This window comes from Pygocentrus nattereri, chromosome 4 (assembly GCF_015220715.1).
Source record: "Pygocentrus nattereri isolate fPygNat1 chromosome 4, fPygNat1.pri, whole genome shotgun sequence".
In the NCBI taxonomy this organism is placed as follows: Eukaryota; Metazoa; Chordata; class Actinopteri; order Characiformes; family Serrasalmidae; genus Pygocentrus; species Pygocentrus nattereri.
Genome location: NC_051214.1, coordinates 28,668,001 through 28,694,924, shown reverse-complemented (window position 1 = coordinate 28,694,924; position 26,924 = coordinate 28,668,001). Strand labels below are relative to the sequence as shown.

Genomic DNA, 26,924 nt, shown 5'->3' with positions numbered 1-26,924 from the left:
TAACTTTCTGTGTGAACAGAGCCTCTTTCAGTGCCAGCTCAAGCCATCCGTTCATAATGTTGGTATCGTTTTTATAAGTGAATAAGTGTGGTATTGGCTTGATGCCAGATATCAGACCCTCTTCCCTACCTTCACTTCTCAACTTCGCCAATTCCTTCTCAGGGCTTGCCCCTGTGTTCTCTCTCTCACTCTCTCTGACTCTCACATACACGTGATATATGCATGCTCAGTTTTATTGGTCTCTTTTCTGAATTCATTGCATTGAAGGCTGGCGAGAAAATGAAGGGCTTAGTTCAAAGCTATTTACCTCCTTGAATTAGAAAAGAGGGCAGAAACTGAGGAAGGGGCGCGAGGGAAAAGTGCTCAGCAGCACTACTTTTATTGGGCTTTGTTTATTAGTCGCGCTGCATCTCCAAACTTCCCGGGCTGCGTTCACCTCCTTTACATTCCAGTGTGCATTAATGACATTCATATTCATTAAACCCAGCCCCAAGAGCTCTCTCGCTGTGTGCATGTGTGTATATGATCCTTTCTCCTCGTTACAAACCGCCCCCTCCTGGCCAACCCCCCACCCCCCAACCCCAGGGATCTGGACGCACATAAAATCCTCATTCATTATTCCTCAATTAATTTAGTGGCATGTTTGAGAGCCATCCCGCATGTGTGTCTCCTTCTCGCCCAGGGTGTTCAAAAAGCATGCTACACTGAGCGGCCATGCTCGGTGGCCAGATGGCCGTGGGTATGGAAACTCCGTTTGGGCATCCCTGTGTGAGGGCTCACCAGATAAGGACGCTACTTAACCTATTCTAGGAAATCTTGGGCCTATAATTAAATGGGTGTGTACACAAAGCATGCTGGGTAAAACAGTTTAGCTCGTTATGGTAAGGGAGCAAACAGAAGGTGTATTGTAATTGAGATTAAATGGAGATATAAAGGAGACAAAGCTTGTTATTTATATCAAGCTGTAAGGCATACTGGAGCTACAGTCAGCATTAGTGCATTATGATCGTCATTAGTAGTAATGCAAAGGAGTTCTTGTCGATCGAGAGAGAAGGTTAAGACACCTTGTATTATAATGGTTTCCATGGGAATAGAGGCAGCCGTCATTACAACGTGGTTCAAACTGGGTTGGTTACCATGGGAATACTGATACAGGTCAAAGTCATTAGTAACAACGGCTGCTGCCGAAGATGATTGATGTCTCCTTAGAGACCAGGAGACAGATGTTTAGTTGGATGTTCAGTGGTTAGATATACAACTGCAAGTAATATGCTGAGCATAAGCCTAGGTCAAAGGATCTCTCATACAATGTTATCATTTATGGTCACTTTATAAGAAATCCATAGATTACAGATTTGCAATTACAGATTGTAGCCCTAAAAAGTCTAGGAAATATTTTACAGTAGAATTCAAGCCATACATATTAAATGTGCAGCAACAGATGAGCCATCATCTCTGACTTTACATCTATGAGGTGGACCAAAAAGGTAGGAGTATCTAATAGAGTGGACAGAGAGTCGACACAGTGTTTTAAAATCTCCAGCAGTGCTGTTGTGTTAGATGCACTCATACCAGAAAATGGATATACCACACATATGGACCACAGTCTTTAATTGCCAAACTATAAACTATAAAGTATAAAGTAAGTGGAGCTGATTAAATGGACGAGATTAGAAATGAAGTAGGCGCACCTAATAAAGTGCTCACACACACACACACACACACACACACACACACAGAGAGAGAGAGAGAGAGTGTGTGTGTGTGTAGCTTTCTTCTGATTTCACCACTGTAAACTCACCAACACTAACAGCCCTATTCAAGTCTTTCCTGAGGAGAAAAGTCTTTCCTGTGACTTTACTGTCCCATTTGTATGGGAAAAAGCTGACATGTACACTATTAGAAACTTATTTTAAAAACTTAAAAACAAAGTATTTATTTGAGTTGAATCAAGCTAGCTCAGTTGCTTGATACCGCACAAAGTTTTTTTCATTGTTGTTCAGTTGCTTATTACCACATGAAGAAATGTTTTTAGGTTGAAACATTTTGCACAGTGAAATTTCACCAAATTACCACAGATAATCTGGAATAAAGTCTCATGGAATGAATGGAATGAATTTCCTAGAGGTACACATCAGCATTACACCACAGGTGCCATACTCAATAACAATAACAACACACCTTGGGTAGGTGTCTTAGCATTACTGCATTAGTATGAAGTAGTGTATTTTTCACCCCAAATAATCCTTTAAATGCTTGAGTATTAACATTGACACATAAGTTTTTATACAACACTTTACATAATAATAATAATAATAAATATGTAATATCATGGTGTTCAGGGTGAATCTTAAGAGATATCTTTCTAATTGCTCTGAAAAATTTACACATGACATTTCTATTGAAATACTGAGAGAGATACAGATCTGCGCAATTATGAAGGGTAATACAGTCTGGAATTGTCAGTTGTTAGACTTGTGAAAACTATAGACACTGCATATTCATGTGGAATTAAAATCATGGATTTCCTCAGTAATCAGTCAAATTATAGCGCCTCCCCAGATAAAACTAAAATCTAGTTTAAATAGAGCTACTGCCAGTGAAAGAACTTTAGCATAAGGCAGATTCTGTGAGTAAACTGTAAGGGCATTTGGTGTTCACTCATCAGATGTGCCAGTCCCAGCCTACCCTCCAGAGTCCTGGCCACTAACAGGCACAGAGCCTGGCCTAAAACAGAGCTGAATAAAGCATTAGATGCCCATAGAGGTACAGGTGGCACATCAGGAGAGGGCACTGCCATGCTCTTGATTACAGCAAGAGAGACAAGAGCATGCCCTGAGCCCTGGGGCATCACTGCATCACACAGAGACAGTATTCAGCCCTGTGGCGCTGACAAGACACACAGAAATGCTGTTTTAGAGGCCATTAGGGAATGTGCCCAGCAGGCAAGATAGAAACACACACACACACACACACACACACACACACACACACACACACACACACACACACACACACACACACACACACACATATGAACATGCTGCTGTGCAGTTGGAGAGCTTGTACTCTCTGCAGACTCCAAAGTTACAGTAATAAGGGCTGAAGTGACTAAAACATGCCCACCTCCTCTCCTTACTCCTTTTCTTTGTTTTTGTTTTTTTTGTAAGAAAACAGTTTGATGCAGTATTGAAAATTCAAGTTTATTCCCCCTCCACAAAGACTGAAAGGGGTTTGTTATTTCTAAGGGTTGAAAAGAGGTTGAAAATGGTCATATAATAAAGATGCACCTAATCATGAATTTGCAGATGAATGGCTGATTCCAATTTCTTTACAGTCCAGTACCTATTTATTAGCCTAACTTGCAATATAAAGCTTATTTGCTCTTTAATGAGCCAAATTGGCATAATAGTTTTTAAGTTTTTAATTAGTTGCCTATTTAAATTACAACATTTTGGTATATATTTAGCATCTGCATTCAAATACAGAGTGTATTGACTTGGCTAAATGTGACTCATCTCATAAAACTGCAACACAGACCTGCCAAAGAAATGCAAAACTGGCCAATTTGCAATTTCATGTTTTAAGCTAATATCAGCCGAATCCGATCTTGGCTTATTCTGACTGTGCATCCCTATCATATCATTAATTATCAGCGCTTTTAGTACATAAACCCTCCCAAATGTCATAAACTGAAATACAGTTAAAATATTGGATATGTTCCCTTTAACAAATAAATAAATATCATCATAGGCTGTTGTTTTGTTTCTAAATGAACACATGCATTTTATCAAAATTTCATAAATATTTCTATTTCTGCTCCAAATAGCAGAAAATGTTGTGTTAGAAAACTAGCACTGTGTCAGCAATAAATTTTTAACTGAAACCACAGCATTGTGAAGAACCCCTGCTTTGACTGGATCTGCTGAATAGTGCAGAGATGACCCTTAGTATAGATCTGGGATTTCACAGGGATGGTCAAGACTCAGTGTCACATTGTTGGAAAGTTCAGATTGTCTAGTTTAGGGTTAAATTTTAAGCATTTTGACAACACAATGCGTCATTAACAAGTCAGCAGCAGATTAAATCGTAAAAGTGTAAAAAAAAAAATGTAAACATCTCATGACAACTAGACAAACAGAAATGAACCAACATTAATATAACAATCTAGTTATATTAGGTCTTAAAAGTGACTACTACTTTTGTTTTGGCATGCTATTTAACCGCAATAATGTAACTGCATGTTCATATAATAAGTTAGAACAAACTACATTTACATTCAATTTATACTCAACATGCTCACTCAATGTTCACTTTTTCCCCCGATTTCCTTTGACATAATTATAAAAACATATCAAAACAAAGGATAACAAGACACTAAACAACAACTTGCCACCAAAAATTTAAATCACAATAAAATAACAGAACCAAGGGTTAACAATTCTTTGAAGTGAAGGTTTTTTTTTCCTCTTAAACTTTTTGTAAGTACATTGCTGTGCTATGACAGTGATGGGGTGTGTGTGTGTGTGTGTGTGTGTGTGTATACATGCAGTTTTTTCTGGCTTTTCTGGCCTCTTACCTCTCCTCTTGGAATCCTTTCTGACGCTGGGTCTGGCAGCAGGCTGGAGCTCGGCCTCTGTTGACATATTAAGTCCTTATTCCTGTACAGTGCGGCTGGGTGCCTGTGGCTGGCTCATCTAGAGTGGCTTCCCCACTGCCTCACGCTCAGACGGCCGCTGCCTCTAGCCCTGACGCTGCATCTTGAGCTCTCCCTGCAGTGGCTGCACACACAAACAGTAGCAAAACATGTAAACAATGTTGGTGTGTATATATATATATATATATATATATTCCAATTCCAATTCCAGTGAAGTTGGGACGTTGTGTAAGACATAAATAATAAACAGAATACGATGATTTGCAAATCCTTTTCAACCTGTATTCAATTGAATACACTACAAAGACAAGATATTTAATGTTCAAACAGATAAACTTTGTTTTTTGAAAATATTCACTCATTTTGAGTGAATTTTGACTGCTGAGTGCTTTAAAGTCTCATAGGCATACAGGTACAAACACTGAAAAGCGGAGATCCTTCCATATGTTAGCAGAGAACTGCACATTAGTATGAACTGCTCTTCTGCTCCTCCTGGTTCAGACTCAAGCGTTTACCCTTCCTCATTAGTGAAATGGAAGACACAGCCAAAACACCTCCCTCACCCTACTGCTGCCTCCCTGTCATAGCAGCCAGCCCTCCTTTAGACACACCTCCGCCTCCGATAAACCCCCTGCCATCCCTCCTTCACCCGTGCGGGCGTCTCCCAGTACCACTCGGGCAGCGAGCGTCACCTTTCATGTGCTAATTGGTCTCGGTGGCACGGTGGTGGCTCGGCAGGTGCCAAATGAGACGACAGATCAAAAGCCTCATTCCCCTGTAGCCCTGCCGGAAAAACCAGCAGACTCTGAGGAAGACCCAGACAGCAGCATGCAGCCACCAGGCCTCCCCATACAGCACTGGAACACTTACACCATCGGTCAAAAGTTTGGAATCAATGTCCTCAAAAATACAAATACAAATTAGTACCAAATAAATATAGAAATTATATTCTGCTATTATGCTAGTCCTGTACTATGTCAGAGATTTCCAATAATTAGTAGGAAACTAGAAAGCTTGAAAATGTTTAAATGTGTCCAGAATGATGATTGGATTTGAGAAAGATGTAAAGTCTCAATAATGATGTGACAATAAAATTAACAACCAGAATGCCTTGTGTTTTAAAAGGTATAACCAACATAATAAGAGAAGATAACTTGACCAAAACACATGGTATAATTATACATACACAGAACTAATTACTGAATAATATCTATAATTTAATTATAATTTAGAAATGTGTAACTGCATGCACTGCACAGAACATTTTTAATGCAGGTTATGCTTCAGACAACCCCCATCAAAGGATGAAACTGAGGACTGAAGGCTTTTTGAACAAGAATTAGATCAAAACCTGGTGAAGGAGGTTTCTTCTGAGAATGCAAATTAATTATCTACTATTATCATCAGTATAATGCTGACTTTGCATTTGACACCTAAACATCAAGCCCTACCATGTTTTGGAGGCACTGTGTATGATAAATAATGATGCATGTGAAAAACTATGACTTAATGCGTCTGACTTTTAAAAGATTATTCCAGGCTTTACAGGGTGACTCGCAGAGGCATTCGCTCACCATATTTTAGCAGGTTTTACTTTCTTTAAATCTATAAATCTGTATAAGATGCTGTATATAAACCTACACATATTATCAACATGAATAGTGACTCCAAACTATTAAAGGGCCGTGCAGACAACGGGCAGTGATGAACAGATTCACTAACCACAGACAACACATTATCCCAACTGCATTAAGAGCATTTCCAAGCCAATTATTCTGTTTGTTTGTAGGATTGCTTTTACCTGCAATATGTCGCAGTGTTTTTGGACGTCATCCAGACAATCCGTTAAGACACACATCAAACCCATCACAGGGGATGAGGATTTAACTGTCTCCTCCCCAGTGCCCACCACCAATAAAAACCCAATAAAATGGAGATTTGCACCTTGAAAAAGAACTCTCCGGAAGGCCTTGGATTTGGAGAGAGCATGCCGGGCCTGGGATGCCCCCAGCAGTCTGGAGAAGTGTCCGGCGTAAGCCAAGGCCGAGAGGATTTACACAGCTATTTTGGAGCTGGAGCTGGAGCCCAGGGCCCTGTGCCACAGCCACTGGCTGGCCACGTGCCGTCCATTGTGTGCAGAACATTTAATTCCAAATGGAGAGTGCATGTCGCTGAGGGCTGGAGAATCGCATGGCACTCTTTATCTGAGAGAAACACACAGAGAGCCCGCAAGTCTGTCCAATTACTGCTATTATCTCTCACAGAGAGAGGGAGAGAGAGAGAGAGAGAGAGAGAAAGAGAGAGAGAGAGAGAGAGAGAGAGAGAGAGAGCCATATAAATCTATTTTGTGTATGCCTTTTTTATCAGTTTGTCTCTTTCCAGAACTTCTCTTGGTTTTCTGGTGTACAGATACTCTGTCACTTGCTGGAGAATGAGGGCTCGAGTGCTAGTGGAACCAACAAGAGACAGAGGCCTTTTCTACTTCAAAGTGAAAAGCCTTAAGTGAATATCAACAGCTTTTTCTGAGCCCAGGGGAACCGATGGTGCTAAAGGTGCTTCAGCACCTGCTACTTTCAGAACTTTTTAACTGCAACAACTACAAATAACAATAGTAAAAGAAAAATCAATTTAAGAAAGACATTTTACGTAGTACAGATATGACCCAGTTTGTCATATTTACCCTCGTCATTTGTTCTTGCACATAGTCGTGCACTGTAGAAGTTAACACTGCATTTTTGCTACACTGAGGTGGATCACCTCCCTCTGAAACTGTTGGTCACATTGCGGACATGTTGCTCTAAACGAAGCATGTTTAAGTGTCCAGAGAAAAAGTTGTATGCAGTTATAAGCTGGATGGAATGTAGACAAAAACAGACCTTTTACTGTTTTTAAAATTTTAGACCAGTGCTTCAGTTTCTGAAACACAAACATTGGGTGGTTTGTTTGGTTTAGAAATACACCATAGGACAGAGATAATCAAATCCAGACCTACAATCCACTTTCTGGTCCTGGATTTTGTAATCGCTGGAAAGTATGGCCAAGCAGGTAGATTGACAGTTCAGTTCACTTTAAACACAATCCAGGACATAAAAGTAAATTGTCACGATTTGAAGACATCTGTCTCAGCTTAGCAAATGGGGAGCTGTCTATGGCACTAGACTATCATATACATGTCTAATTCAAAAGATTTTCATGGTGCTGAACTGGTCGGTTGTGCTTGCGTGGCCAGTTTCCTACGTGATCATAACAGGCAACGAGCCACTGATTGCCATGCTTTGCTCCTTCAGCTGTAGCATAAATACAATGTTCAACAGGAAACAGACAGAGGGGAAGGTGAAGCTGTTTAAAAGCCACAGGTTAGCAGCTTATTTTCATGAAAAAAACATCATTGAAAAAACAAGTTTAAGCTTTTGAAGGCATGAAAGTTATAAAATATTAGTATAAACTGTCTTGCAAGTCAGGAAACAACTGTGACCTCCCCCCTCCCCCAACACACACACACACACTCTCACTCTCAAACACTCACCACCTCCACCAGACACTCAGCCATACGGTGCTGTTCTCTCCTGAGGCAAGAGAGAGATATTTCAAAAATCTAGGCTAAGGTCTCCTCTGGGACACGCCACACATTCGGCAGTGGAGGGAACAGAGTGAGTGAATGAGCAAAAGCATGAGCATCTGGCTTTACAGTGTTGGAGAGACCGGTGACTAATGCCTCCTCCAAGCCTGCAGACAGAAACGGAAATCACTCGTTCTGTTTTCTGTCCTGATGCACGCCTCTGGTTTTTTAAGAGCTGACCACAGCTCGGCTGAGAACGCTGGACGCTATCTGATGTCCGAAAGGAGATAACGCGTCATTGTTTGTGTCCTGATGATGCTGTTTTGTTGAAGATCTCTCTTAAGGTGTTTTCCTGCTACCTGAATTTGATACATTCAGAAATTCCACACTGAGACTTCCTAGAAAGCGCATCCCACAAAATTATTAAAAGTGGTGGCACTGATTCCATTTACATTACACAGTTGAGGTAAATTCATTTAGGAAAGCATGCTATAGACTTCAAGCACGGTGCTGAAATTCGTTGGCACAGAAAATGAGATTACAGTGTATGTGCTTCTTACTATTCTGAAATTAACGAGGAGCTCTATCCCTGCATACATCAAATAGAAGAACCGAATTTAATTTAATCATCTATTTCAGCGGTAATTACACTATTAACAAATGTGCAGACCTCTGCAAAGACATGCTTACAAAACAAAACCCGGGCAGAGTGCACCATTCAATAGATACAGTAATTAACCTTGTCACATTTGTTAAACGGCTAAAGGATAGCATTGTTTCTACGTTAGAAATGGGGACTACGTGCCGTGATTTCATTTAAGCTGAGCGAGTAGGGGTAGGGGCTAATAACTGGTGATAAAAAGAGGGAAAAAAAATCCATATTTTTCTTTAGCTAGACGACAGCACAATAGAACGTGCTGTCCTTCACTTTCCCTGAAGCAACCAGGGAGGCGTCAGTTTACAGCAGAGGCTTTGAACAAACACAAACAGGTTCTGATTACAGACTTACAGCTCATCTAATTTAAGGGCTTGGCAAAGCTTAGAACCTAGCTGAATGTGACCAATACGACACTCTTAAAAATAAAGGTTCCTATGTGGTTCTTGAACAGCAACAACAAAAATAATTTTGGTATAGAACAGCCCAGCTGCAGTTTTGTCACGTTTGCCACAGCTTCAAATAGTGAGCCAAAGCACAAGAACTGAAGCGCATCACACAGAAAATGGAGTGTTTAATGAAAAGAGGATAAACAGGTGGAAACGGTGGGTTAGTGTGTCCTTTATATAGCAGGTATACTATCAAGTGTCATTTTAGGACTTTTAAAAGTTCAGTTAGATTAACTAACAAATTCAGCTTATTAGCCACTGTGCTTGCATAGCTGTTTTCCAAACTACATGCCAGTCAAACCTTTCAAGATCTTTGGCTTCTTCCATTTACTGCATTTATTTCAACAGACTGAACGGTTCCTATTATAAAAGCTTCATTATTGGAGTACTGGAGTCAGACAATCTTCCACTTGAAAACAACCCAAAAGTAAACAAATAAAATAAAATAAAATAAATCAATAAATAAAATAAAACACAACAGCAAGCTCAAACTGCCGTCTGCAACTCATAAACGAAATGCAGAGTAAAAGCTACATCAGAATTTGACACTCCTCCATTGTTGCTCCTGTTATTTGTGTCTTGTGTTGACCAGATTTGCATGAGAAATCATGTGAGCCCACAAGCTAAAAAGAACTTTCACCATTCTGTTGTGTGATGTGAAATAGACAAAAGCATTCGCCCAGGTATGAATAAGTCAGGGTTCTGGATCTGTAACCATACCGTGTAGTACCGTACTGCCTAGTGGAAAAGTGGCCTAAATATATGGTTCAGATCATTTGGGAGCTCGGAGCAAAAACATGGACTGTCTGAGGGACCCTGTGGACTTTCAGGGAGAAAAAGTGGTTCTTTTATGGAATAGCGCCAAAGAACCCTTTTTGGCACCTGTATTTCTTAGAGCACACAACCTAAAAAACAAACAAACAAACAAAAAAAACGATAAAGGCAATGCCCAGGGTTTCAGATGTAGCTCCTCTGTGCCAGGGCCTGGAGACCACTCAGAGGAGAGTTAGAGTGGCAGGCGGATGGAGCATGGAGGAGGAGGAGGAGCTGGAGTAGAGGAAGCAGCCAGTAAATTGGATGGCCACGAGCAGCATGCTGCCAGCAAACACACTTAATCCCCATAAATCACACAGCACTAACATGCAGACTGTGCCAGAGGCGCTAGGCAGCGCGTCCGGTTGTGGAAGCCCATGTCCATGCCCGAGTCTGGGGCAAGGATGCTATACTGAGCCTCTGGAATCTAAATACTAGCTAGTCTCAATTAAAGTGTTCCCGCCATACTGTAAAAAACGAGAGGATGCAATTTAATGCAATTAAAGAAGTGTTTAAGCTTGCACATTTACATGTACAGGCTTAATCCTAAGCAGTCACAGTTAACACAGCAATAAACAAACACGGTGTAATTCACTCACAGCATAGAGCAATTCTGTCAGTCTAAACAATAACACAATAGGCTCTTTGAGTTTGTGTCATGTTATACTGCCACTTCATGACATTGTAACAATGGTATAAAGCCTGAAGAGCAGACCTGAACCTGTTATTTTAATAGAGAACAGTAACTCACTCATAATGGACAGTACTGTGCAAAGATAAGTGACCGCCATTCATTTATTTAAGGTCCAGCCAAAATGACCTTTGAGAATAATTCATTTTATTGATCCATTTTTCACCATCAAAGTAAGCAAAAACCTTTCGAACATTAAATAAAAAAAGCAACTAGACAACCACAAAGAATATCCAAATTTTCAGTATTCAGCGTGTCCACCATTCGGCTTTATTACAGTTTCCTTTCTTTCTGGGACTTAATGTCAGTTTGCTCCACACCTCAGTCTTAGAAGTTAGCAACTTATCCTTCTGGGTTGGTAACCATCCAAGTAATGCCAAACAAATTCCATGATGTTGAGGTCTGGATTCTCGGGTGACCAGTCCATTGCTCTGGGAATTTATGGTCTCTCACCGTTTCTCTGTGATGCTTCTTGACAGCCACACGTCCTTCCAGACTCATGATTTTAAGATTAAGTGACCCTTATTAGTCCCACAAGGGGGAAATTTCACCTCCACATTTAACACATACACACTAGTAAGCGCACACACACTAGGGGGCGGTGAGCACACTTGACCTAAGCGGTAGGCAACCTTATCCACAGCGCCCAGGGAAAAGCTGGGGGTTAGGCGCATTGCTCAAGGACACCTCAGTCATGTACTGTCAGCTCTGGGGATTGAACCAGCGACCTTCTGGTCACAAGGCAGGTTCCCTAACCTCCAGACCATTTCTCCTCTCGCTCACAGATGAAAAGTACTGCTGTTTTGAAAACTTTTCCTTTGCCTTTCATCATGCAGTGAACTATGATATCTCTCATCACTTCAGAAATGTCTTCTGAATTGCGTAATGGCTGTTTTTGGAAATCCAATAAATGAAAGGTGACCTTTGCACAGTGCTGTAGATATAGACATCATATTATATACTATGAACAATGGAAACAATGAAAACAATGATTGCCAACATTTAAACAGTAGTGCACCTATACTCCACTTAGCTCAGTTCAGAATGCCTGCCGTATTGTCAAATAAAGTGAAGAGATGATGCACTTAAATGTGCTTAAAGAAATGATTAAGCACCTGAATGCACTATTCCATATCCTCTCTCACACACACACACACACACACACACACACACACACACACACACACACACACACACACACACACATAAACAGACACACTAGCAGCAGCTTGTATAAATGGCAGGACATGACAGCCATTTCTCTCCATCCTGATGCATTAAGAAATTACCACACAGGAATAGCTTCACCCCCCACCCTCCACCCCACACACCATCACTGAATGAACAAGACGTGACAGGCGCTGCCCTTTTGCCTCACCATCTGCACACTGTGCCAATTCACCTTCCTGATTGGCACGTGTGCAGCAAGTCCATTAGGCATATTTAGGTTACGTATAAAAGGTTGTATGGTTTGATAGAGCCAGTCTATAGACTTGGTTAGAAATGTGGTAATGTAGTGCATACTGTTTCTAATCACCACACCTCACCTCTCTTTTACAAGATACAGCCAAAATGTTCTTGACTTTAAATGCGAGTCAATTCAGATATATGTTAAGCCATTTGTGAGCATTTCTATTGGCCAATTTACAAAAAGTACAGGGAACTAAACAGGCATTCTGATCTCACAATGCACTGCAACCAGACTGCCACCTCTCTCCTCATGTTGCTCCCTTTAGAACCGGAGAGTGAAGCAGCACAACGTACATTATGTTAGCAGCTGAAAGAATGCAACTTAAATGAATGTAAACTAAATCAATCATAGCAATGTAAATAATAAATCCTGAGTACACTCATAACTATATTTATACACCACAGACACAACACAAACCCACCACTTTGAGCTTCAGCTGTGGAGTATTCACTCCTGCTGTGAGTGTGTGTGTGAGCTTTCTTCTCCATACCGTGTGCTATCTGGGTCACGAAGCCTCTCAATCTGCTTCTGTCTCCTCCATCACTGATTGTCTCTTCTCATTTAGGTCAAAGCTAATAAACTCAAAAGCACCCCTCCACTCAACCCATTAAGACAGAGAGAGAGAGAGAGAGAGAGAGAGAGAGAGAGAGAGAGAGAATAGGCATAGAGAAAGGGTGAGATATATGTACAGAGAGGGAGAGAATAGGCATACATAAAGAGAGAGAGAGAGGAGAGAATAGCCATAGAGAAAGAAAGTGAAAAGAAACTAAGAAAAGAGAAATATATATACAGAGAGAGAGAGCAAGAAAGAGAAGTGAGAAAGAAAACAAATAAAAATAGGGAGAAAAGAACCACAGTGAGGGAGAAACAAAGTAAAAGAGAAAAACATTGAGAAAGAAAAAGAAAAGAGAGAATATGAGAAGACAATGAAAGAGAAAGATGGTAACAAAGAAAGAAAGAGGGAGAACATATAGAGAGAGAAAAGAGAGGAAAGGAGAACAAGAGAGAATAACACAAAGAACAACAGAGAAATCAAGAGGGAGAAAACAGAGGGAAATGGGCTTTAGAGTGAGAGTTAAAACGGAAGAGAAAGAAAAGACAATGAAAAAGATGAAAAGAGTGACTGAAAAAATGGCTATGAAGTTTGTCCTATTTACCCGTGACTTCATTCTTTTCTCTGCCTCTCTTCCTCTGTGAGCCGACTGCGCTCTTTTTTGTGCTTTGTGCACATCTCCGTCACAGACCAGATTAGCTCTCCTACATATCTGAGCACCGTGACTCCTAAATAATGATGCTCTGAGTTTTTTTATCCTGTACAGAAATTCTCACAGCAGCGTTGCGCTGGTCTCAAAGATTACGTAACCTGTGATGCATGGGCTGTCCACAGGCTTATGGACTTCTAATGATACTGTTGCCTCAAGATAGTTCGATATGAAACAAAAGCAGCTTAGATTTGTAAAGGCCACTGCTGTAATAAATGAGTAGAGCTGTTACGGGGGGCGGTGTGCGTGGAGGTGGCTGGCAGTTAGTAAAGAGAGTCATTACTCTAGTGGGTCTGGTGTGTAAGCACTTTTACATACACACACGATGGGTCAGTCTCCACAACTGAATCTGAAACACCACAGTATATATTACCTTTAATTCTACACACTTTAATTGTGTACATTCACCAACTGTGAGCTAAACACAGATCGTATGATTTCTAGGCAACAAGCAGTGCAGGTTCAATGCAGCAAATGTGGACGAGCATGTGGACACACAGGCTTTAGATGGCTGGCACAGCCATGAACAAACAGCTCCCACTGAGAAACATCAGGGTGAGATTGTTTTTCCCAGGCTGCTCTAAGAATCTTGGATAAACTTGGATAAAAGGTGGGATAAACTGCACTGACTCTTCCAAAACCAGTCGAGTGTTCTACATGTTGACTTTATTGCTCAAGTTTGCATGTGGCCTGTTGCTTCAGACAGTCTGTTGGAATATCTCTCTCCCCATTTCTCTCTCTCTCTCTCTCTCTCTCTCTCTCTCTCTCTGGCTGTCTGTTTCTCTTTGTTTCTCTCTCCTTAGCTGTCTGTTTCTTTCTTTCTTTCTTTCTTTCTTTCTTTCTTTCTTTCTTTCTTTCTTTCTTTCTCTCCCTAGTTTACATTTCTCTCTCCCCAGTTGTTTCTTTCTGTTCCTAGCTATTTGTTTCTTTCCTTCACTCTTCATGGCTATTTTCTTCTTCGCCTTGTTACCCATTTCTCTCTTTTTCTCTGCTAGCTATCTTTTTCTCTCTCTCTAGTCTTGTTTCCCTTTGTTGCTACTTGTTTCTCTCTTTTTCTCCCTTTCTGGCAGTCCACGTCTGCCTCTCTTTTGCTTTTCCCAGCTATCAGTTTCTCTCTTTTTAGCTACCCATTTCTCTCATTCTCTTTCTAGTTAACCATTTTCTAACTCTCCCTAGCTCCTCTTGCTCTCCTTAGCTTTCCGTTTTTCTCTTGCTAACCATTTTCTCCCTCCCCCTAGCTACCAGTTCTCTTTCTCTTTCTCTCTCCCTAGCTATCTTTTCCTTTCTCCCTAGTTATGTGTCTCTCTCTCTTTTTCCATAGCCAACTGTCCCTCTTGCTATCTGTTTCTCTCTATGCCTCTCACTCAGTAACTGTCTTAATAGGTCTCTTTCTGACAGTCAAGCGGGCCAGTGTCCACTCTGCTGAGTGATATCTGACCTGCTGGTCATGATCTTATCTGCCCAGAAGGTAAACAACACAAACAAATATGGCCAGTCCTGCCTGACCTTGTCTGATAGGTTTATGTGTGTGCCTGTGTGTGTCCTTCAGAGTGAAAGGGAGAACTTGGCTGCTGGCATGGTTATTTGTGGTCACTGCTGAAGGGGCTTGGCATAGTCTAGTACACGTTTGGGGGTAACTGGCACCCATTACAATGTCTCTATGGTTCCAGGTCACTATCAGGCCACCCTAACAAAGACAGCTGCTGGGGAACACTTCAGTACTCGCTTCCATCAAGAGCACAGAACTACAGTAGGCCACACTGTTTACCCACAGCGCTGTGCTTCAGTCATCTTTAACTTAAACTATTTATTTTTAGGAGATATTCCTGAGAGGATTAGATACATGATAATTCACTTGTATGAGGAAGAGGAAAGCATGTGAGGAAAATACGTGGAAAAATTGGATTTGAGAAAAAAAATAATAATTAAAAGATACAGAGAAAATGGAACTCCAAACAACCACGCAAAACCTGATAGATCACCAAAACAGTCACTGTCAGATAAACGGTACTTAAAGCCATCATCTTTGAAGGACAGAAGAAAATCAAGCTGCAGTCTTGCTTCAGATCTGAAAAAATCCACACCTACTTCTGTCCATCCTTCCACTGTGAGAAGACAACTCAGCGCTATGGGTCTGACTGAATGAGTAGTTGGAGGTGTTCTCAGAACAATGGACTGTCCACCTTATAACAATGGAGTCCAGACCCCAACATTATTGAATGTGTTTTGGGATTCCTTGGATTGAGAGAAGCAAAAAATGCAACCAACTTGCAAAGACTAAACTCTGAAGGCGTGTAAAAATATCCCTGCTGTTTTATTTGGAGAAAAAAAAACTAAAAACTAATATTAGGTTCTCAAAAAAAAGCTGTAAAAGATTAACGCTGTAATGAAGACACAGTGTGGACAAAAAATGCATATTGATACTGAAGCTTCAGTGTAATTTTCTGCCATACATTTTCTACATTTTTCCCCAATAATGAAAAATGGTTAATGGCCATTTTGACTGAAAATCAAATTAAGGTACGGTATCTCACAAAAGTGATTACACCCCTCAAATTTCTGTAAATATTTTATTATACCTTTTCATGGGACGACACTATAGAAATGAAACTTGGATATAACAAAGTAGTCAGCATACATGGCTGTATAGATTTATTGTCCTCTGCAAATAACTCCACACAGCCATTAATGTCTAAATAGCTGGCAACACAAATGAGTACACCTCACAGTGAACATGTCCAAATTGTGCCCGATTGTGTCGTTGTCCCTCCCAGGTGTCATGTGACTCATTAGAGTTACAAGGTTCCAGGTGTGAATGGGGAGCAGGGCTGTTAAATTTGATGTTTTGGGTACAATTCTCTCATACTGGCCACTGCATATTCAACATGGCACCTCACGGTAAAGAACTCTCTGAGGTTGTGAGAAATAGAATTGATGCTCCACAAAGATGGACTTGGCTACAAGAAGATTACTAACACCCTAAAAGTGAGCTATAGCACGGTGGCCAAGGTCATACAATGGTTTTCCAGGACAGATTCCACTCGGAACAGGCCTCGCCAGGGTCAACCAAAGAAGTGGAGTCCACATGTTCAGTGTCATATCCAGAGGTTGGCTTAAAAAATAGATGCATGAGTGCTGCCAGCATTGCTGCAGAGGTTGAAGAACAGGAAGGTCAGTCTGTCAGTGCTCAGACCATATGCCACACAATGCATCTACATGATCTGAATGGCTGTTGCCCAAGAAGGAAGCCTCTTCTGAAGCTGATGCACAAGAAAGCCCACAAACAGTATGCTGAAGACAAGCAGTCCAAGAACATGGATTACTGGAACCATGTCCTGTGGTTTGACGAGACCAAGATAAACTTGTTTGGCTCAGATGGTGTCAAGCATGTGTGGCCCTGGTGAAGATTACCAAGACAACTGTCTCTTGCCAGCTCTGGTGAATTCTATTCCCAAGAGGGTTAAGGCAGTGCTAGATAATGGTGGTCACACGAAATATTGACACTTTGAGCAGTTTGGACATGTTCACAGTACTCACTTATGTTTCCTGCTATTTAGACATTACTGGCTGTGTGTTGCGTTCTTTTCAGAGGACAGAAAATCTGTACTGCTATACAAGCTGTACACTGACTACTTAAAGTTATATCCAAGTTTCATTTCTTTAGTGTTGTCCCATGAAGAGATAATCTATTTGCAGAAGTGTGAGGGGTGCACTTACTTTTGTGAGATACTGTAGTCACTGTAGTCTCTGACTTTTGAATAGTACTGTGTGTAATAATTTTCTAAAAGTAAGCCAAATGTAAATGTAATCAAAAGGAAGAAAAGAAAAAGGAGCTTTTCTAAAAAAAAAAAAAAACAAAACAAACAAAAAAAAGCACTTGATGCTTAGCAATGATTTATTGTCTGACATTGTGAGTTAACAGTTTCTCTCTGTTGGTCAGGAATCAGACCAATACACACATATGGGCTATATATACCAGCATTACTGGTCTCTGTGTCGCTGTGTTGACTTTGATTGTTGCCGTTTTGTGTCATGTCTTCTATGTAATCACTGAAAACAGTGGCCCTGCATGAACATTCAAAACATGTAGAACCTGATTACTCCAATTGCTTCGTATGAACTACAGCAAACACTGTGTGTAGTGAGTTGAAGAGGAGTAGGAATCATGTCACTGAAATATGAGAGTGAGTTTCTGAAGTGGAAACATGTGAAAAATGAGCAAGAAAGAGATTAATTTTACAGGATAAATAGAGAATAAAACAAAGCTCTGGCAAATCTGGGCAAGCTGTAAAAAAACGTAAAAACATAACAGATGCTTTGCATTCCAGTCCATGCGCTTCCTTTTCCCCTCTGTGTACTCTCTCCTTTTGAGTTTCTTTGACTTCTTTAATAACGCACAGCCTCCATTTAAGAGAAGCGGGTTTTTTTCAGCATAAACAGATAAACAGCTTTTCGTTAGGCTGCAGATTTATAGTGCAGGCAATTAATTATACTGCACTGACTGCAGGCGAGCACCCATACTCCACCGCAGCAGTCCAAATTGAATAAGCACTCTTGTTTGGGCTAAAGCGATCGTTCAAGATGCATACAGAGTGTTACTTTCACAATGGGAAGCAAGCATGGCCTCTCATTGTTTACAGGAGTGCAGAGGGATGAAAGGGAGAAGGAAAAGAATGACAGAAGAAAGGAAAGAGAGGGAGGGGACAGTAAATGCGTGTCTGGCTGGTGAATAATACATGAGCTTCCGTTTTTTTCCGAAGTGTCTGGATCCCCCCTTCATCTGATCATAGACGTCCCGCTAGCGTGTCGTTTCGGGCTCATTATTCCCTGCTGGAGTGACACCTCACTTAACACACACTCGCACGCTCCCATTCGCCACCCTGACCCGTCAATCATCCTCCTCATTGCCCTTTTGATATCGAAGACACATCCCAGCTGGCTCGTCAGAGGCCGCCTATCAGCGCAGCATCAGGGGTAGACGCTGATAAGACCACTTAACCCACACTCCCCCTTCTCTCTCTCTTTCTCTCTCTCTCTCTCTCTCTCTCTCTCTCTCTCACACACACTTTACTCCCTCCCTCTTATCTATATCACTTCATATCCGGCTGTAACCTCTGAAACTGCAGGGTTATTATCAAGCTATTAATCTTAAGACTTATTATTCAGTAACAGCTACAAATACTACTATAAATTATTCACTAAGTACTATGAAATGAATATTCAAATTGTGTAGTTATGAGTGAGGAATTCACATGTGTGCCCACATATATGTCCTTGTAGTTTAGAGGAGAACTCCACCCACTTTTCAAAAAGTCTGTATAATACAGGGGTGGAGATGTGAGCTGTGTCATTTGGACCATTTGATCTGCAGAGAAACCTATCGCCCTAGATTTTACACTGGTGGTGATGGGTACCAGGGGGTCCCGATGTAAAAAGCCAAAATATAGGCCTTTTATTTGCTATCTTAAACCACCAGTAAATGTATGTGGTTTTTTTTATATAAGTAATGTTGATAACAGTAAAATGGTTTATTTATACTACTTTGTCTTATAACGTCCTGCATGTAGCTCTGCGCCATGAATGGCTTTTGAAAAATATAGTATAGGCCAAAATCTCATATCAAAACTGTGTCTCAGGCATCAAGCAGGGTGTTCATAACTATTTTCTGTTCAGCTTTAAGAAGCATTAAACTTTGGTTCCTACGACCGCCACTGGAAACCATTCTGATGCTCCTCTTTAGAATAGTGAATCACATCAAACCACTCTGAATGACATCTTAACAATTTAATCATACAGAAATCTTGAAATTCCCATTTAGGATATTCGTGCAATAGGTTCAATAGACATTACATAATATTTTCATTCAAAAACTAATCATACACTTAGGTGTGTAATGAATTACATTTACGTTCAATTCACTAGTAGGTTCAAGTTTGTTTTGCTTGATGTTTTTCATATAAAGGTTTTTTTTTTCCTTAAAAAATTAACAAAACTGTATTCTCTACTTACACACAAATGTATTATGTACTCAAAGTTTTACAGCGATAGAATTCCTCTGCTTGTAAGTCAGAAATAATTTGCATAAAATTCCACTTTGGCTTTGTCACCAACAAAAGCTGCGATTTCAAGTAATATTGCTTTGTGTTCAGTTAAACATATGAACCCAGGCTGGGAGGGGCCTTCCACACTGGCTTCATTAGTGTCTGGAATGAGAACGTTTAAGTGGCTTTGATGCCAGCTGCGCATCTGACAGATCTCTGTAATGACCCACTACTGAATTCCCACAGTGAAACTTGAGAAAGCTGGTGCCAAACAAAGTCAACAATCCTACACCAAGACACAAACATATACTGAAGGGAATTTGAATTCCCATTAAGGAGATGCAGATCTTCTTCTTCTTTCAGCTGCTCCCTTTAGGGGTCGCCACAGCGGATCATCTGCCTCCATCTTGCCCTATCCACTGCCTCCTCTACTTTTACACCAACCATCTCCATGTCCACCTTCACTACATCCATAAACCTTCTCTGAGGTCTACCTCTTCTCCTTCTACCCGGCAGCTCCATCTCCAGCATTCTTTGACCAATATATCCACTATTCCACCAACACATGTCCAAACCATCTCAACCTGGCCTCTCTGGCTTTATCTCCAAACTGCCCCACCTTCACTGTTCCTCTGATCTGCTCATTTCTAATCTTGTCCAGCCTTGTCACTCCCAACGAAAATCTCAGCATCTTCATCTCCGCCACCTCCAGCTCAGCGTCCTGTCTTTTAGACAGAGCCATTAAGGAGATGCAGATATATATCACATATACATGCTGACGCACAAAGGATATGAAGAGTCACACAAAACGCTCCACCATAGTGTAGATATTACATTCATATAGCGCAGTCTAAAACAGGGCCTCCACCAATTCTAGATCCAAAGAATGCAAATCATAATCAAATGAAACACACAGGAAATGACTGGCCTCTGCTGCACTATTATCTATGCAATTTAGACCTCTTATATATGATTATGTACATGGCATAATCATTCTAATGAGATAGACTGGTCGTGGCTGTGTAATTCTCATTGAAACCTACTGCACAATATAAATTTTAGCAAATTTGCAGACAATAGAGTCTAATCTGATCTAACTTAACCTAATCCAATGATTCAGGTGTGTGTGTTGCATATAGAGATAGACCTGGTTGCCCTCCTGTCTGCCTCTGCTTTCAGTTTGACAGGCTGCAGCTGGTAGCAGGGATTAGCACAAAGCTCCTGTTTACTTACTAGCGCTAACATATGTCAAAACACAGAGCACCTCACAGGAAACAACTCTTCATCTCTGGCCCATCCTCAGTCCTGTATGTTTCTGCGAGGCATTAGCGTTGTTAAAGTCTGAGTATCACATCATAGATGAAGGATTCAACATAGGTTCTATATAATACCATGAACAATCAGAGCCATTTGCATGCTTAAAGCATTCTATGCTTTGTGAAATGCTTCTTCAGACTGATGGAGAAAGTGTTGTATATGGTTCTATGTGTCACCAAAAAGGGCTACGATGGGCTACACCAGCAGAACCCTTTTAGGTGCTAAACAGAACACTTTAATATACTACTATATGTGCCACCAATCTGAAGAAGCACTTCACCTTACAAAGAACCATTTAAGCATGTAATTGACTCTCTGGGCATTCACTGTTCTATACAGAACCACTGCCTTTAATAACAAATCCTAGACAAGCCAGTTTTAAGACTATTAGTCATTCCCACTTCTGTATGCAACAGCACATGACCAGAAAAAAATAATACATTAGTGACACTAACAATCTTCCATGCCTTCCTTTCTCAATATCTTTCAGGGTTCTAGGCTGTCACTGGTCATCATGGCACAATTATCAGCAGGTCAGCAAGACGATATCAGAACAGTCACAACATCAGCTAGGTTAGCTTTGGGGTGGAAAGAGAACTGAAAATCCTGACTGATGTAAAAGTACTGTACCTGTAGCGATCATTTACTAAAGTCTGAGTGAAAGAAATTACTCAAGTAAGAGTAATTATGTACTTTATTGGAAAACTGTTAATTTAATGTTAGTATATCAGAGTCTAAAATCAGAGTCTAAAAATAAGAGTCGACTTGGTTACACTGGAAACTGGAAATAATCTGTAAAAGAGGCTGAGCTGACAGGACATGACTGCAGTGCCCTTGAGCAATGCACCTAACCTCCAACTATCTGCCATGGATAGGGCTGCCCACTGCTCTGGCCAAGAGTGCTCAGTGCCCCCTAGACTGTGCTTCCACTACTGCGTGTGTATGTGGGTGTTTCACTGCATGGATGGGTTAAATGCAGAGGTCAAACTCCTCTGTGTTTAAGCACAATTTGTCAATGGTTCAGAATTATAATTCTAAAGCCAAACATAATATAATACAATGATACTACAAAATGTTTAGTCTTCAAACTGATCACAATCTGCTTCTGACAAAGTGGTAAAAAATCCATGAAAGAGTTTTTTTTGCTGTTTCTTTAAGTCTATATACAAAAAAACTAATCAAAATTAAATTAAATCAAATTAAATGAAAAGTCCAAATGATGGGTTTACTCGCTAATGAACTGCCCTATTGCCCATAAGCTCCCTGAATACTACGTTACAATAACTTACATATATGCATTTCATGTATTTTACTTTATTTGACAGATAAATATCTAAAAAGCTTCTCATACAGCTAAAGAAACGCACAAAGCACAGAAACCGGAGTAAACAATATTTATTACTTTCCACCTCTTGTTAGCACTAATGCTACCAATCCAATGGTGGACATAACAATGAGCTACAAATATGAGATATAAAAAACTTCTAATTATTATTAGCAAGTCAGCTAACATTACCTAATAAAAATACAGATAACAGCTTTAAGCTGTGATGACAAACTGGTGAATAAAACAACTGCCCTCATACTGGACTTGTATAAGACATCTGCCTCATGCATTGTGTGAATGGGCTAGATTTGGAGCAAAACAACAGTGGGGTTTGTTTCACGTCGTCGTATTCGTTTGTCTTGACTGTTTTAGGACACAGGCCTACTTCTGTAAGGATGTCAGAAGAAACATGGAACCAAAATGAATGTGTGACTCTACAATGAACTGCCAACACAAAGCTGAGCAGTATAGAACAGATATGTCTGTACGTGTGTGTGTGTGTGTGTGTGTGTGTGTGTGTGTGTGTGTGTGAGTGAGCATGTCAGGCATGTGAACAGACTTCCCGCACCCAGTTCATCAAGCCGAGGTGAGTAAACAAACTTAAATTATTATTCCAAATCCGCAGAGAGAGAGATTACCGAAATAGAGCTGCTTCGCATCTCTCTCTCACTCTTTCTCTCCGTTTTATTTACAGAGACACAGCGGCAGCAGATATCAAACGGTTTGATCCGTCTTAAGGGAATTCCGCACTCTTCATGTTTTATGAAGAGGAGGAAAAAAGACAGACAGAAATTCCGTTCTCTGGTGAGTTGGCCTCTTGGCTTGTTCTTCAGCTCAGATGTAAATTGGAACTAGCCCGCCACCTTCTTCCTCACACGTTCCCTTCATGTGCCAAAAGAGGAGGAAAGAACGTGAAGGGGAGAAACACACGAAAACGACGCCAGTCGATTTGTGTCCAGATGCCAACAAGGCTTAATTAGTGTTATCTCTCCTCTTTCATTCTGTCTTTCCGGTTGCCTTTCCTCCATGCTTCTGCGTCTAATCGGTCACTCTCAGGGCCCTTGTTCTGCGGAGGTAAATTCAACAAAACCATTTCACTCCCCTTTTCTCTACGTGATGTTTCTTGCATGTATTAAATTGGGCCATTAGAATGTCATACAAAAAGACTCATGTCCAAGAACCCCTCTTAGGATGATGGTACTTTCCAGCTCCACCTACTGATTCCTCCTCTTTGCCATCATGTTCCCTGCTCCTGCACAGTGTTTCTCAATCCTGGCTCTAGAGGCCCACTGTCCTGCACATTTCAGTGTGCGTCTGCTTTAACACTGCCATTTTAACTCAATAATGGGCTGTTAATTACGTGGATCAGATGTGTTGAGAGCAGGGAAAACACTAAAACATGCAGGACCTCCAGGACTAGGGTTAAAAAACACTGCTCTTGCACACCAACTAAACCTGGTAAACTCAGTGAGTTGAATCAAGTGTGCCATTTTTCACCCATTCTGATGGTTGATGTGAACATTACCCAAAGCTGTAGACCTGTATCTGCATGATGTTACACACTGCACTGCTGCCATAAAATTGCTGATTAGGTAATTGCATGAAATAGTAGGTGTACAGGTGTTTCAAATGAAGTGCTCAGTGCAGGTACATTCATGATAAAGTGTATCTACCTATTATGTAGCATGAAATTTCATGGCTTCATGATCAACTGGTTTAATTACGTTTGAATTTAACCAATCAGGTAGCCAAGGTTTAGCTCAAGCTATCGCATTCTGTGAAATGCTTGGCTGTTGCTCATGTGGTGTTGGCAGCAATTCATACTGCAAGAACGACATGAGTTTCTCTAAAGAGAAACAGCAGTGAACTGCAGCAAAGTTTGCTTAGAAGTACACCGAGACCTGCGATTCTCCCCTGTCAAAACAGACCAAAGTATGAAAAGATTTGATTGGACCACATGATAGGTGTGAAAGGGCTTTTAGCCCAGATGCTAGTCCTGTTTCCTAATCCTTTTTTAAATGATCTATTCTTACTATTCCTAGTTTATGGTCAGGTTTATTCTATTGCTTTTGGTCTTTGCTTCCTGATTCTATATCATGGATATGCCTTTGTTGACCATGTCAAGTCTGTGATATGACCATGCGGATTACAATTAAACACTGGATGAACAGACTTAGCACTTATGTTACAGCAAAATTACATTATGTTTAAAGAGTCAAAATAGCCGCTTCTTGAGATTATTTTACACTGTTTACAAATTAACTTGAGTTATGCATTAGGTTTATTTTTAAATAGAACCTTGTGCTGCTTTAAATGCTCTACTAAAGGTAATGGCATCTCTTTTTGTGTGCTACACCACATCAAAAACTGAATGGAAAATACTCTGTGATCTCCTTATACAGAAAATAAAAATGATTATGGCTCCACTTGTGCCCCAACACCTGCTACCACCCTGTGCTACAGGAAATACTATTGTGGTATAGGAAGGTTAGTGGTCTACTGCATGGCAACAGCTTGGCTCTCTATCTAAGATAACATCTGGGTCAGAGATGGTTCAGAGATGTGACTGAACCTCACTGAACAGTAAAAAACAGCCCTGACATTAATATCCAATGCAATAATCTGCCTCAATGTGTTCCAAACAACCTCCCCACAATCAAAGCTGACAAACGATCCCATATGAGCCACAAATGTAGGATCTAATTCCTAAAACACGTTTCAAGTTTCGGTACTGACCCGTCCTGCACATTAACTTGCAGATGATCAAATATGGGACCCAGAAATAGTGCCTGTATGCTCTGGAGCTAAAGAAACTCGGACTTAATGAGGAATGGCACCATCAATTATTCAGAACGCTTAATCACATCGCAGGCTGCAATCTGATAAACAAAGCCATGGCTAGAGCACCTCTCCCAGCAGGCCGCTGGCGAAACGGTCCACCATCCACATGTTTCCACACCATTTCCCCATGGTCCAGTCCCAAGGCCCGCAGCAGAAACCCTGACACCATGTCTGCCCATCACTGTCACTGCAAATCTCTTCTGCCTCGCCAAGCTCACTAAATAATGGAGACATTCGCAACCGTTTTCTGCCAGTCTGCCAGGCTTTCACAAATAAGATATCAGGAGAAAAAATAACTATACTACCCCAGGAGGTCTGATCTTCTGGAGTTTGAGCTAATGGCCCTGTATGGATTCTGCATCACCCTGTATGTTGATGCAAATGGTACAGAATGAGCTCCATGTAGACTTCTACAATTAACCTTTCCAATGCACTGTTTTTTTCCTAGCAATTTAAATACACACTGACGAGATTTTAAATCATCTTAAGTTTTTGCCATCCATGAACAGTCAGTGGAACAATCTTAAATAGCTATCTACTCTTTACACAGGGCACCAAATAGGCCTTCAAATAATGGCTAATGGCATCAACCAGTGACAAAGTTGTTTAGGTTTCAGCCATACATGCACAATTCCCTACTGGAGGAATACTGCACAATAAGAGTGATTGATTAGAGATTCAGCCAAAGTTATCATCAGCATTTTTTGGACTTTTCAGATTTGATGTTTTGGTATGGTTGAAATATGTCTATGTTTTCCTCCCTCGCAACTGTCGGAATGTTCCAGTGAACAGAATGTAGACTGTTTCATTCTGTAGACAAGAAATACAAGTGATGTATTCATTTCCTGCCCACAAATGCATTCTTTCATAGGATGCAATAAGGATAAGCTTTGCTGAACATCTGCCAAAAAACCTCAACCTAATCAAAAAGTGTAGCACATTAGCTGTATGATCAAACCAAGGTCACCACGGGGGCAAATTCCTCTGGGCTACATCTGATTAACTATAGCAACATAGTCTAGCTCAGCAGTGTAGCATTTTAAACCGGATTTCTACTGAATGTTACCTAATAACTCCATCACAACTTCACTAGGTTGAATGACATATTTTTCAGTTTTCTTCTAAGCTTGTCCAACCACTCAACAGAAGTCGTAAAGCAGAATCACCTTGCTGGCCGAGTACACTTGCATATACAATGGATTTGGATTTGTGAAACTGTAATATAAGAAATAATGACTAATACATTGTTTGCTACTTGGAAGCAGGATTGCATGAGAGCTTTAAGGATGTCATGTAGTTGTGGATGAAGGATTCCCAGTCTGGATAAATCAGGCTTGAACACAGTTATTCTCTGTTAGAGACAGAAAAATCTGTAATCTGGCTGTAAATCTCTGTAAAGCCATCAGGGCAGCCCTATGGGTCATGAGCCCATTAGGTCATAAAGTCAAACTGGATAAGACAAGGTTATTAAGAGTTTACAACTATGCTGTAACTCAATTCTCATTCCACTTCCAGAAAAAAACCCAAAAATTCAAAGACCACCACACTTTCTTTAACAAAAAATACAAGTAATATATAGATGTGTGGAAAGTCTGCCCTCTGAAAGAAAACTGCATTTAGTTCCTAATCTGAAGTCAATAACAGATGGTTAAATATTTTATGGAGCGCCAAGTGTGGATAATTGGTGAGCTTAAAGGACACTTTATCACTCCTAGTTGTGGAACATTTAACCTTTGCCTTGCAGCAAGCTGCTAATCATTAGAGGGGCCGCTTTTGATTGGGATCAATCAACTGGCTCTTTCAGACACTTTTAGATTCATTTTCAATTTCCACGCTTGCAC

At 40.7% G+C, this 26,924-nt stretch overlaps 1 protein-coding gene across 11 annotated transcripts in view; it reads right to left on the bottom strand.

Annotated features, from left to right (window-relative positions):
• dab1a (DAB adaptor protein 1a) overlaps nucleotides 1–26,924 on the bottom strand; it is a 492,903-nt gene that overhangs the window by 121,775 nt on the left and 344,204 nt on the right. For all 11 annotated transcript variants that reach the window (XM_017688942.2, XM_017688935.2, XM_017688926.2 and 8 more), the window contains one exon: nucleotides 4,580–4,781. In XM_017688942.2, the coding sequence (XP_017544431.1) occupies nucleotides 4,580–4,646 (67 nt within the window). In that variant the 5' untranslated portion in view covers nucleotides 4,647–4,781. The remainder of the gene's footprint in view (nucleotides 1–4,579; nucleotides 4,782–26,924) is intronic.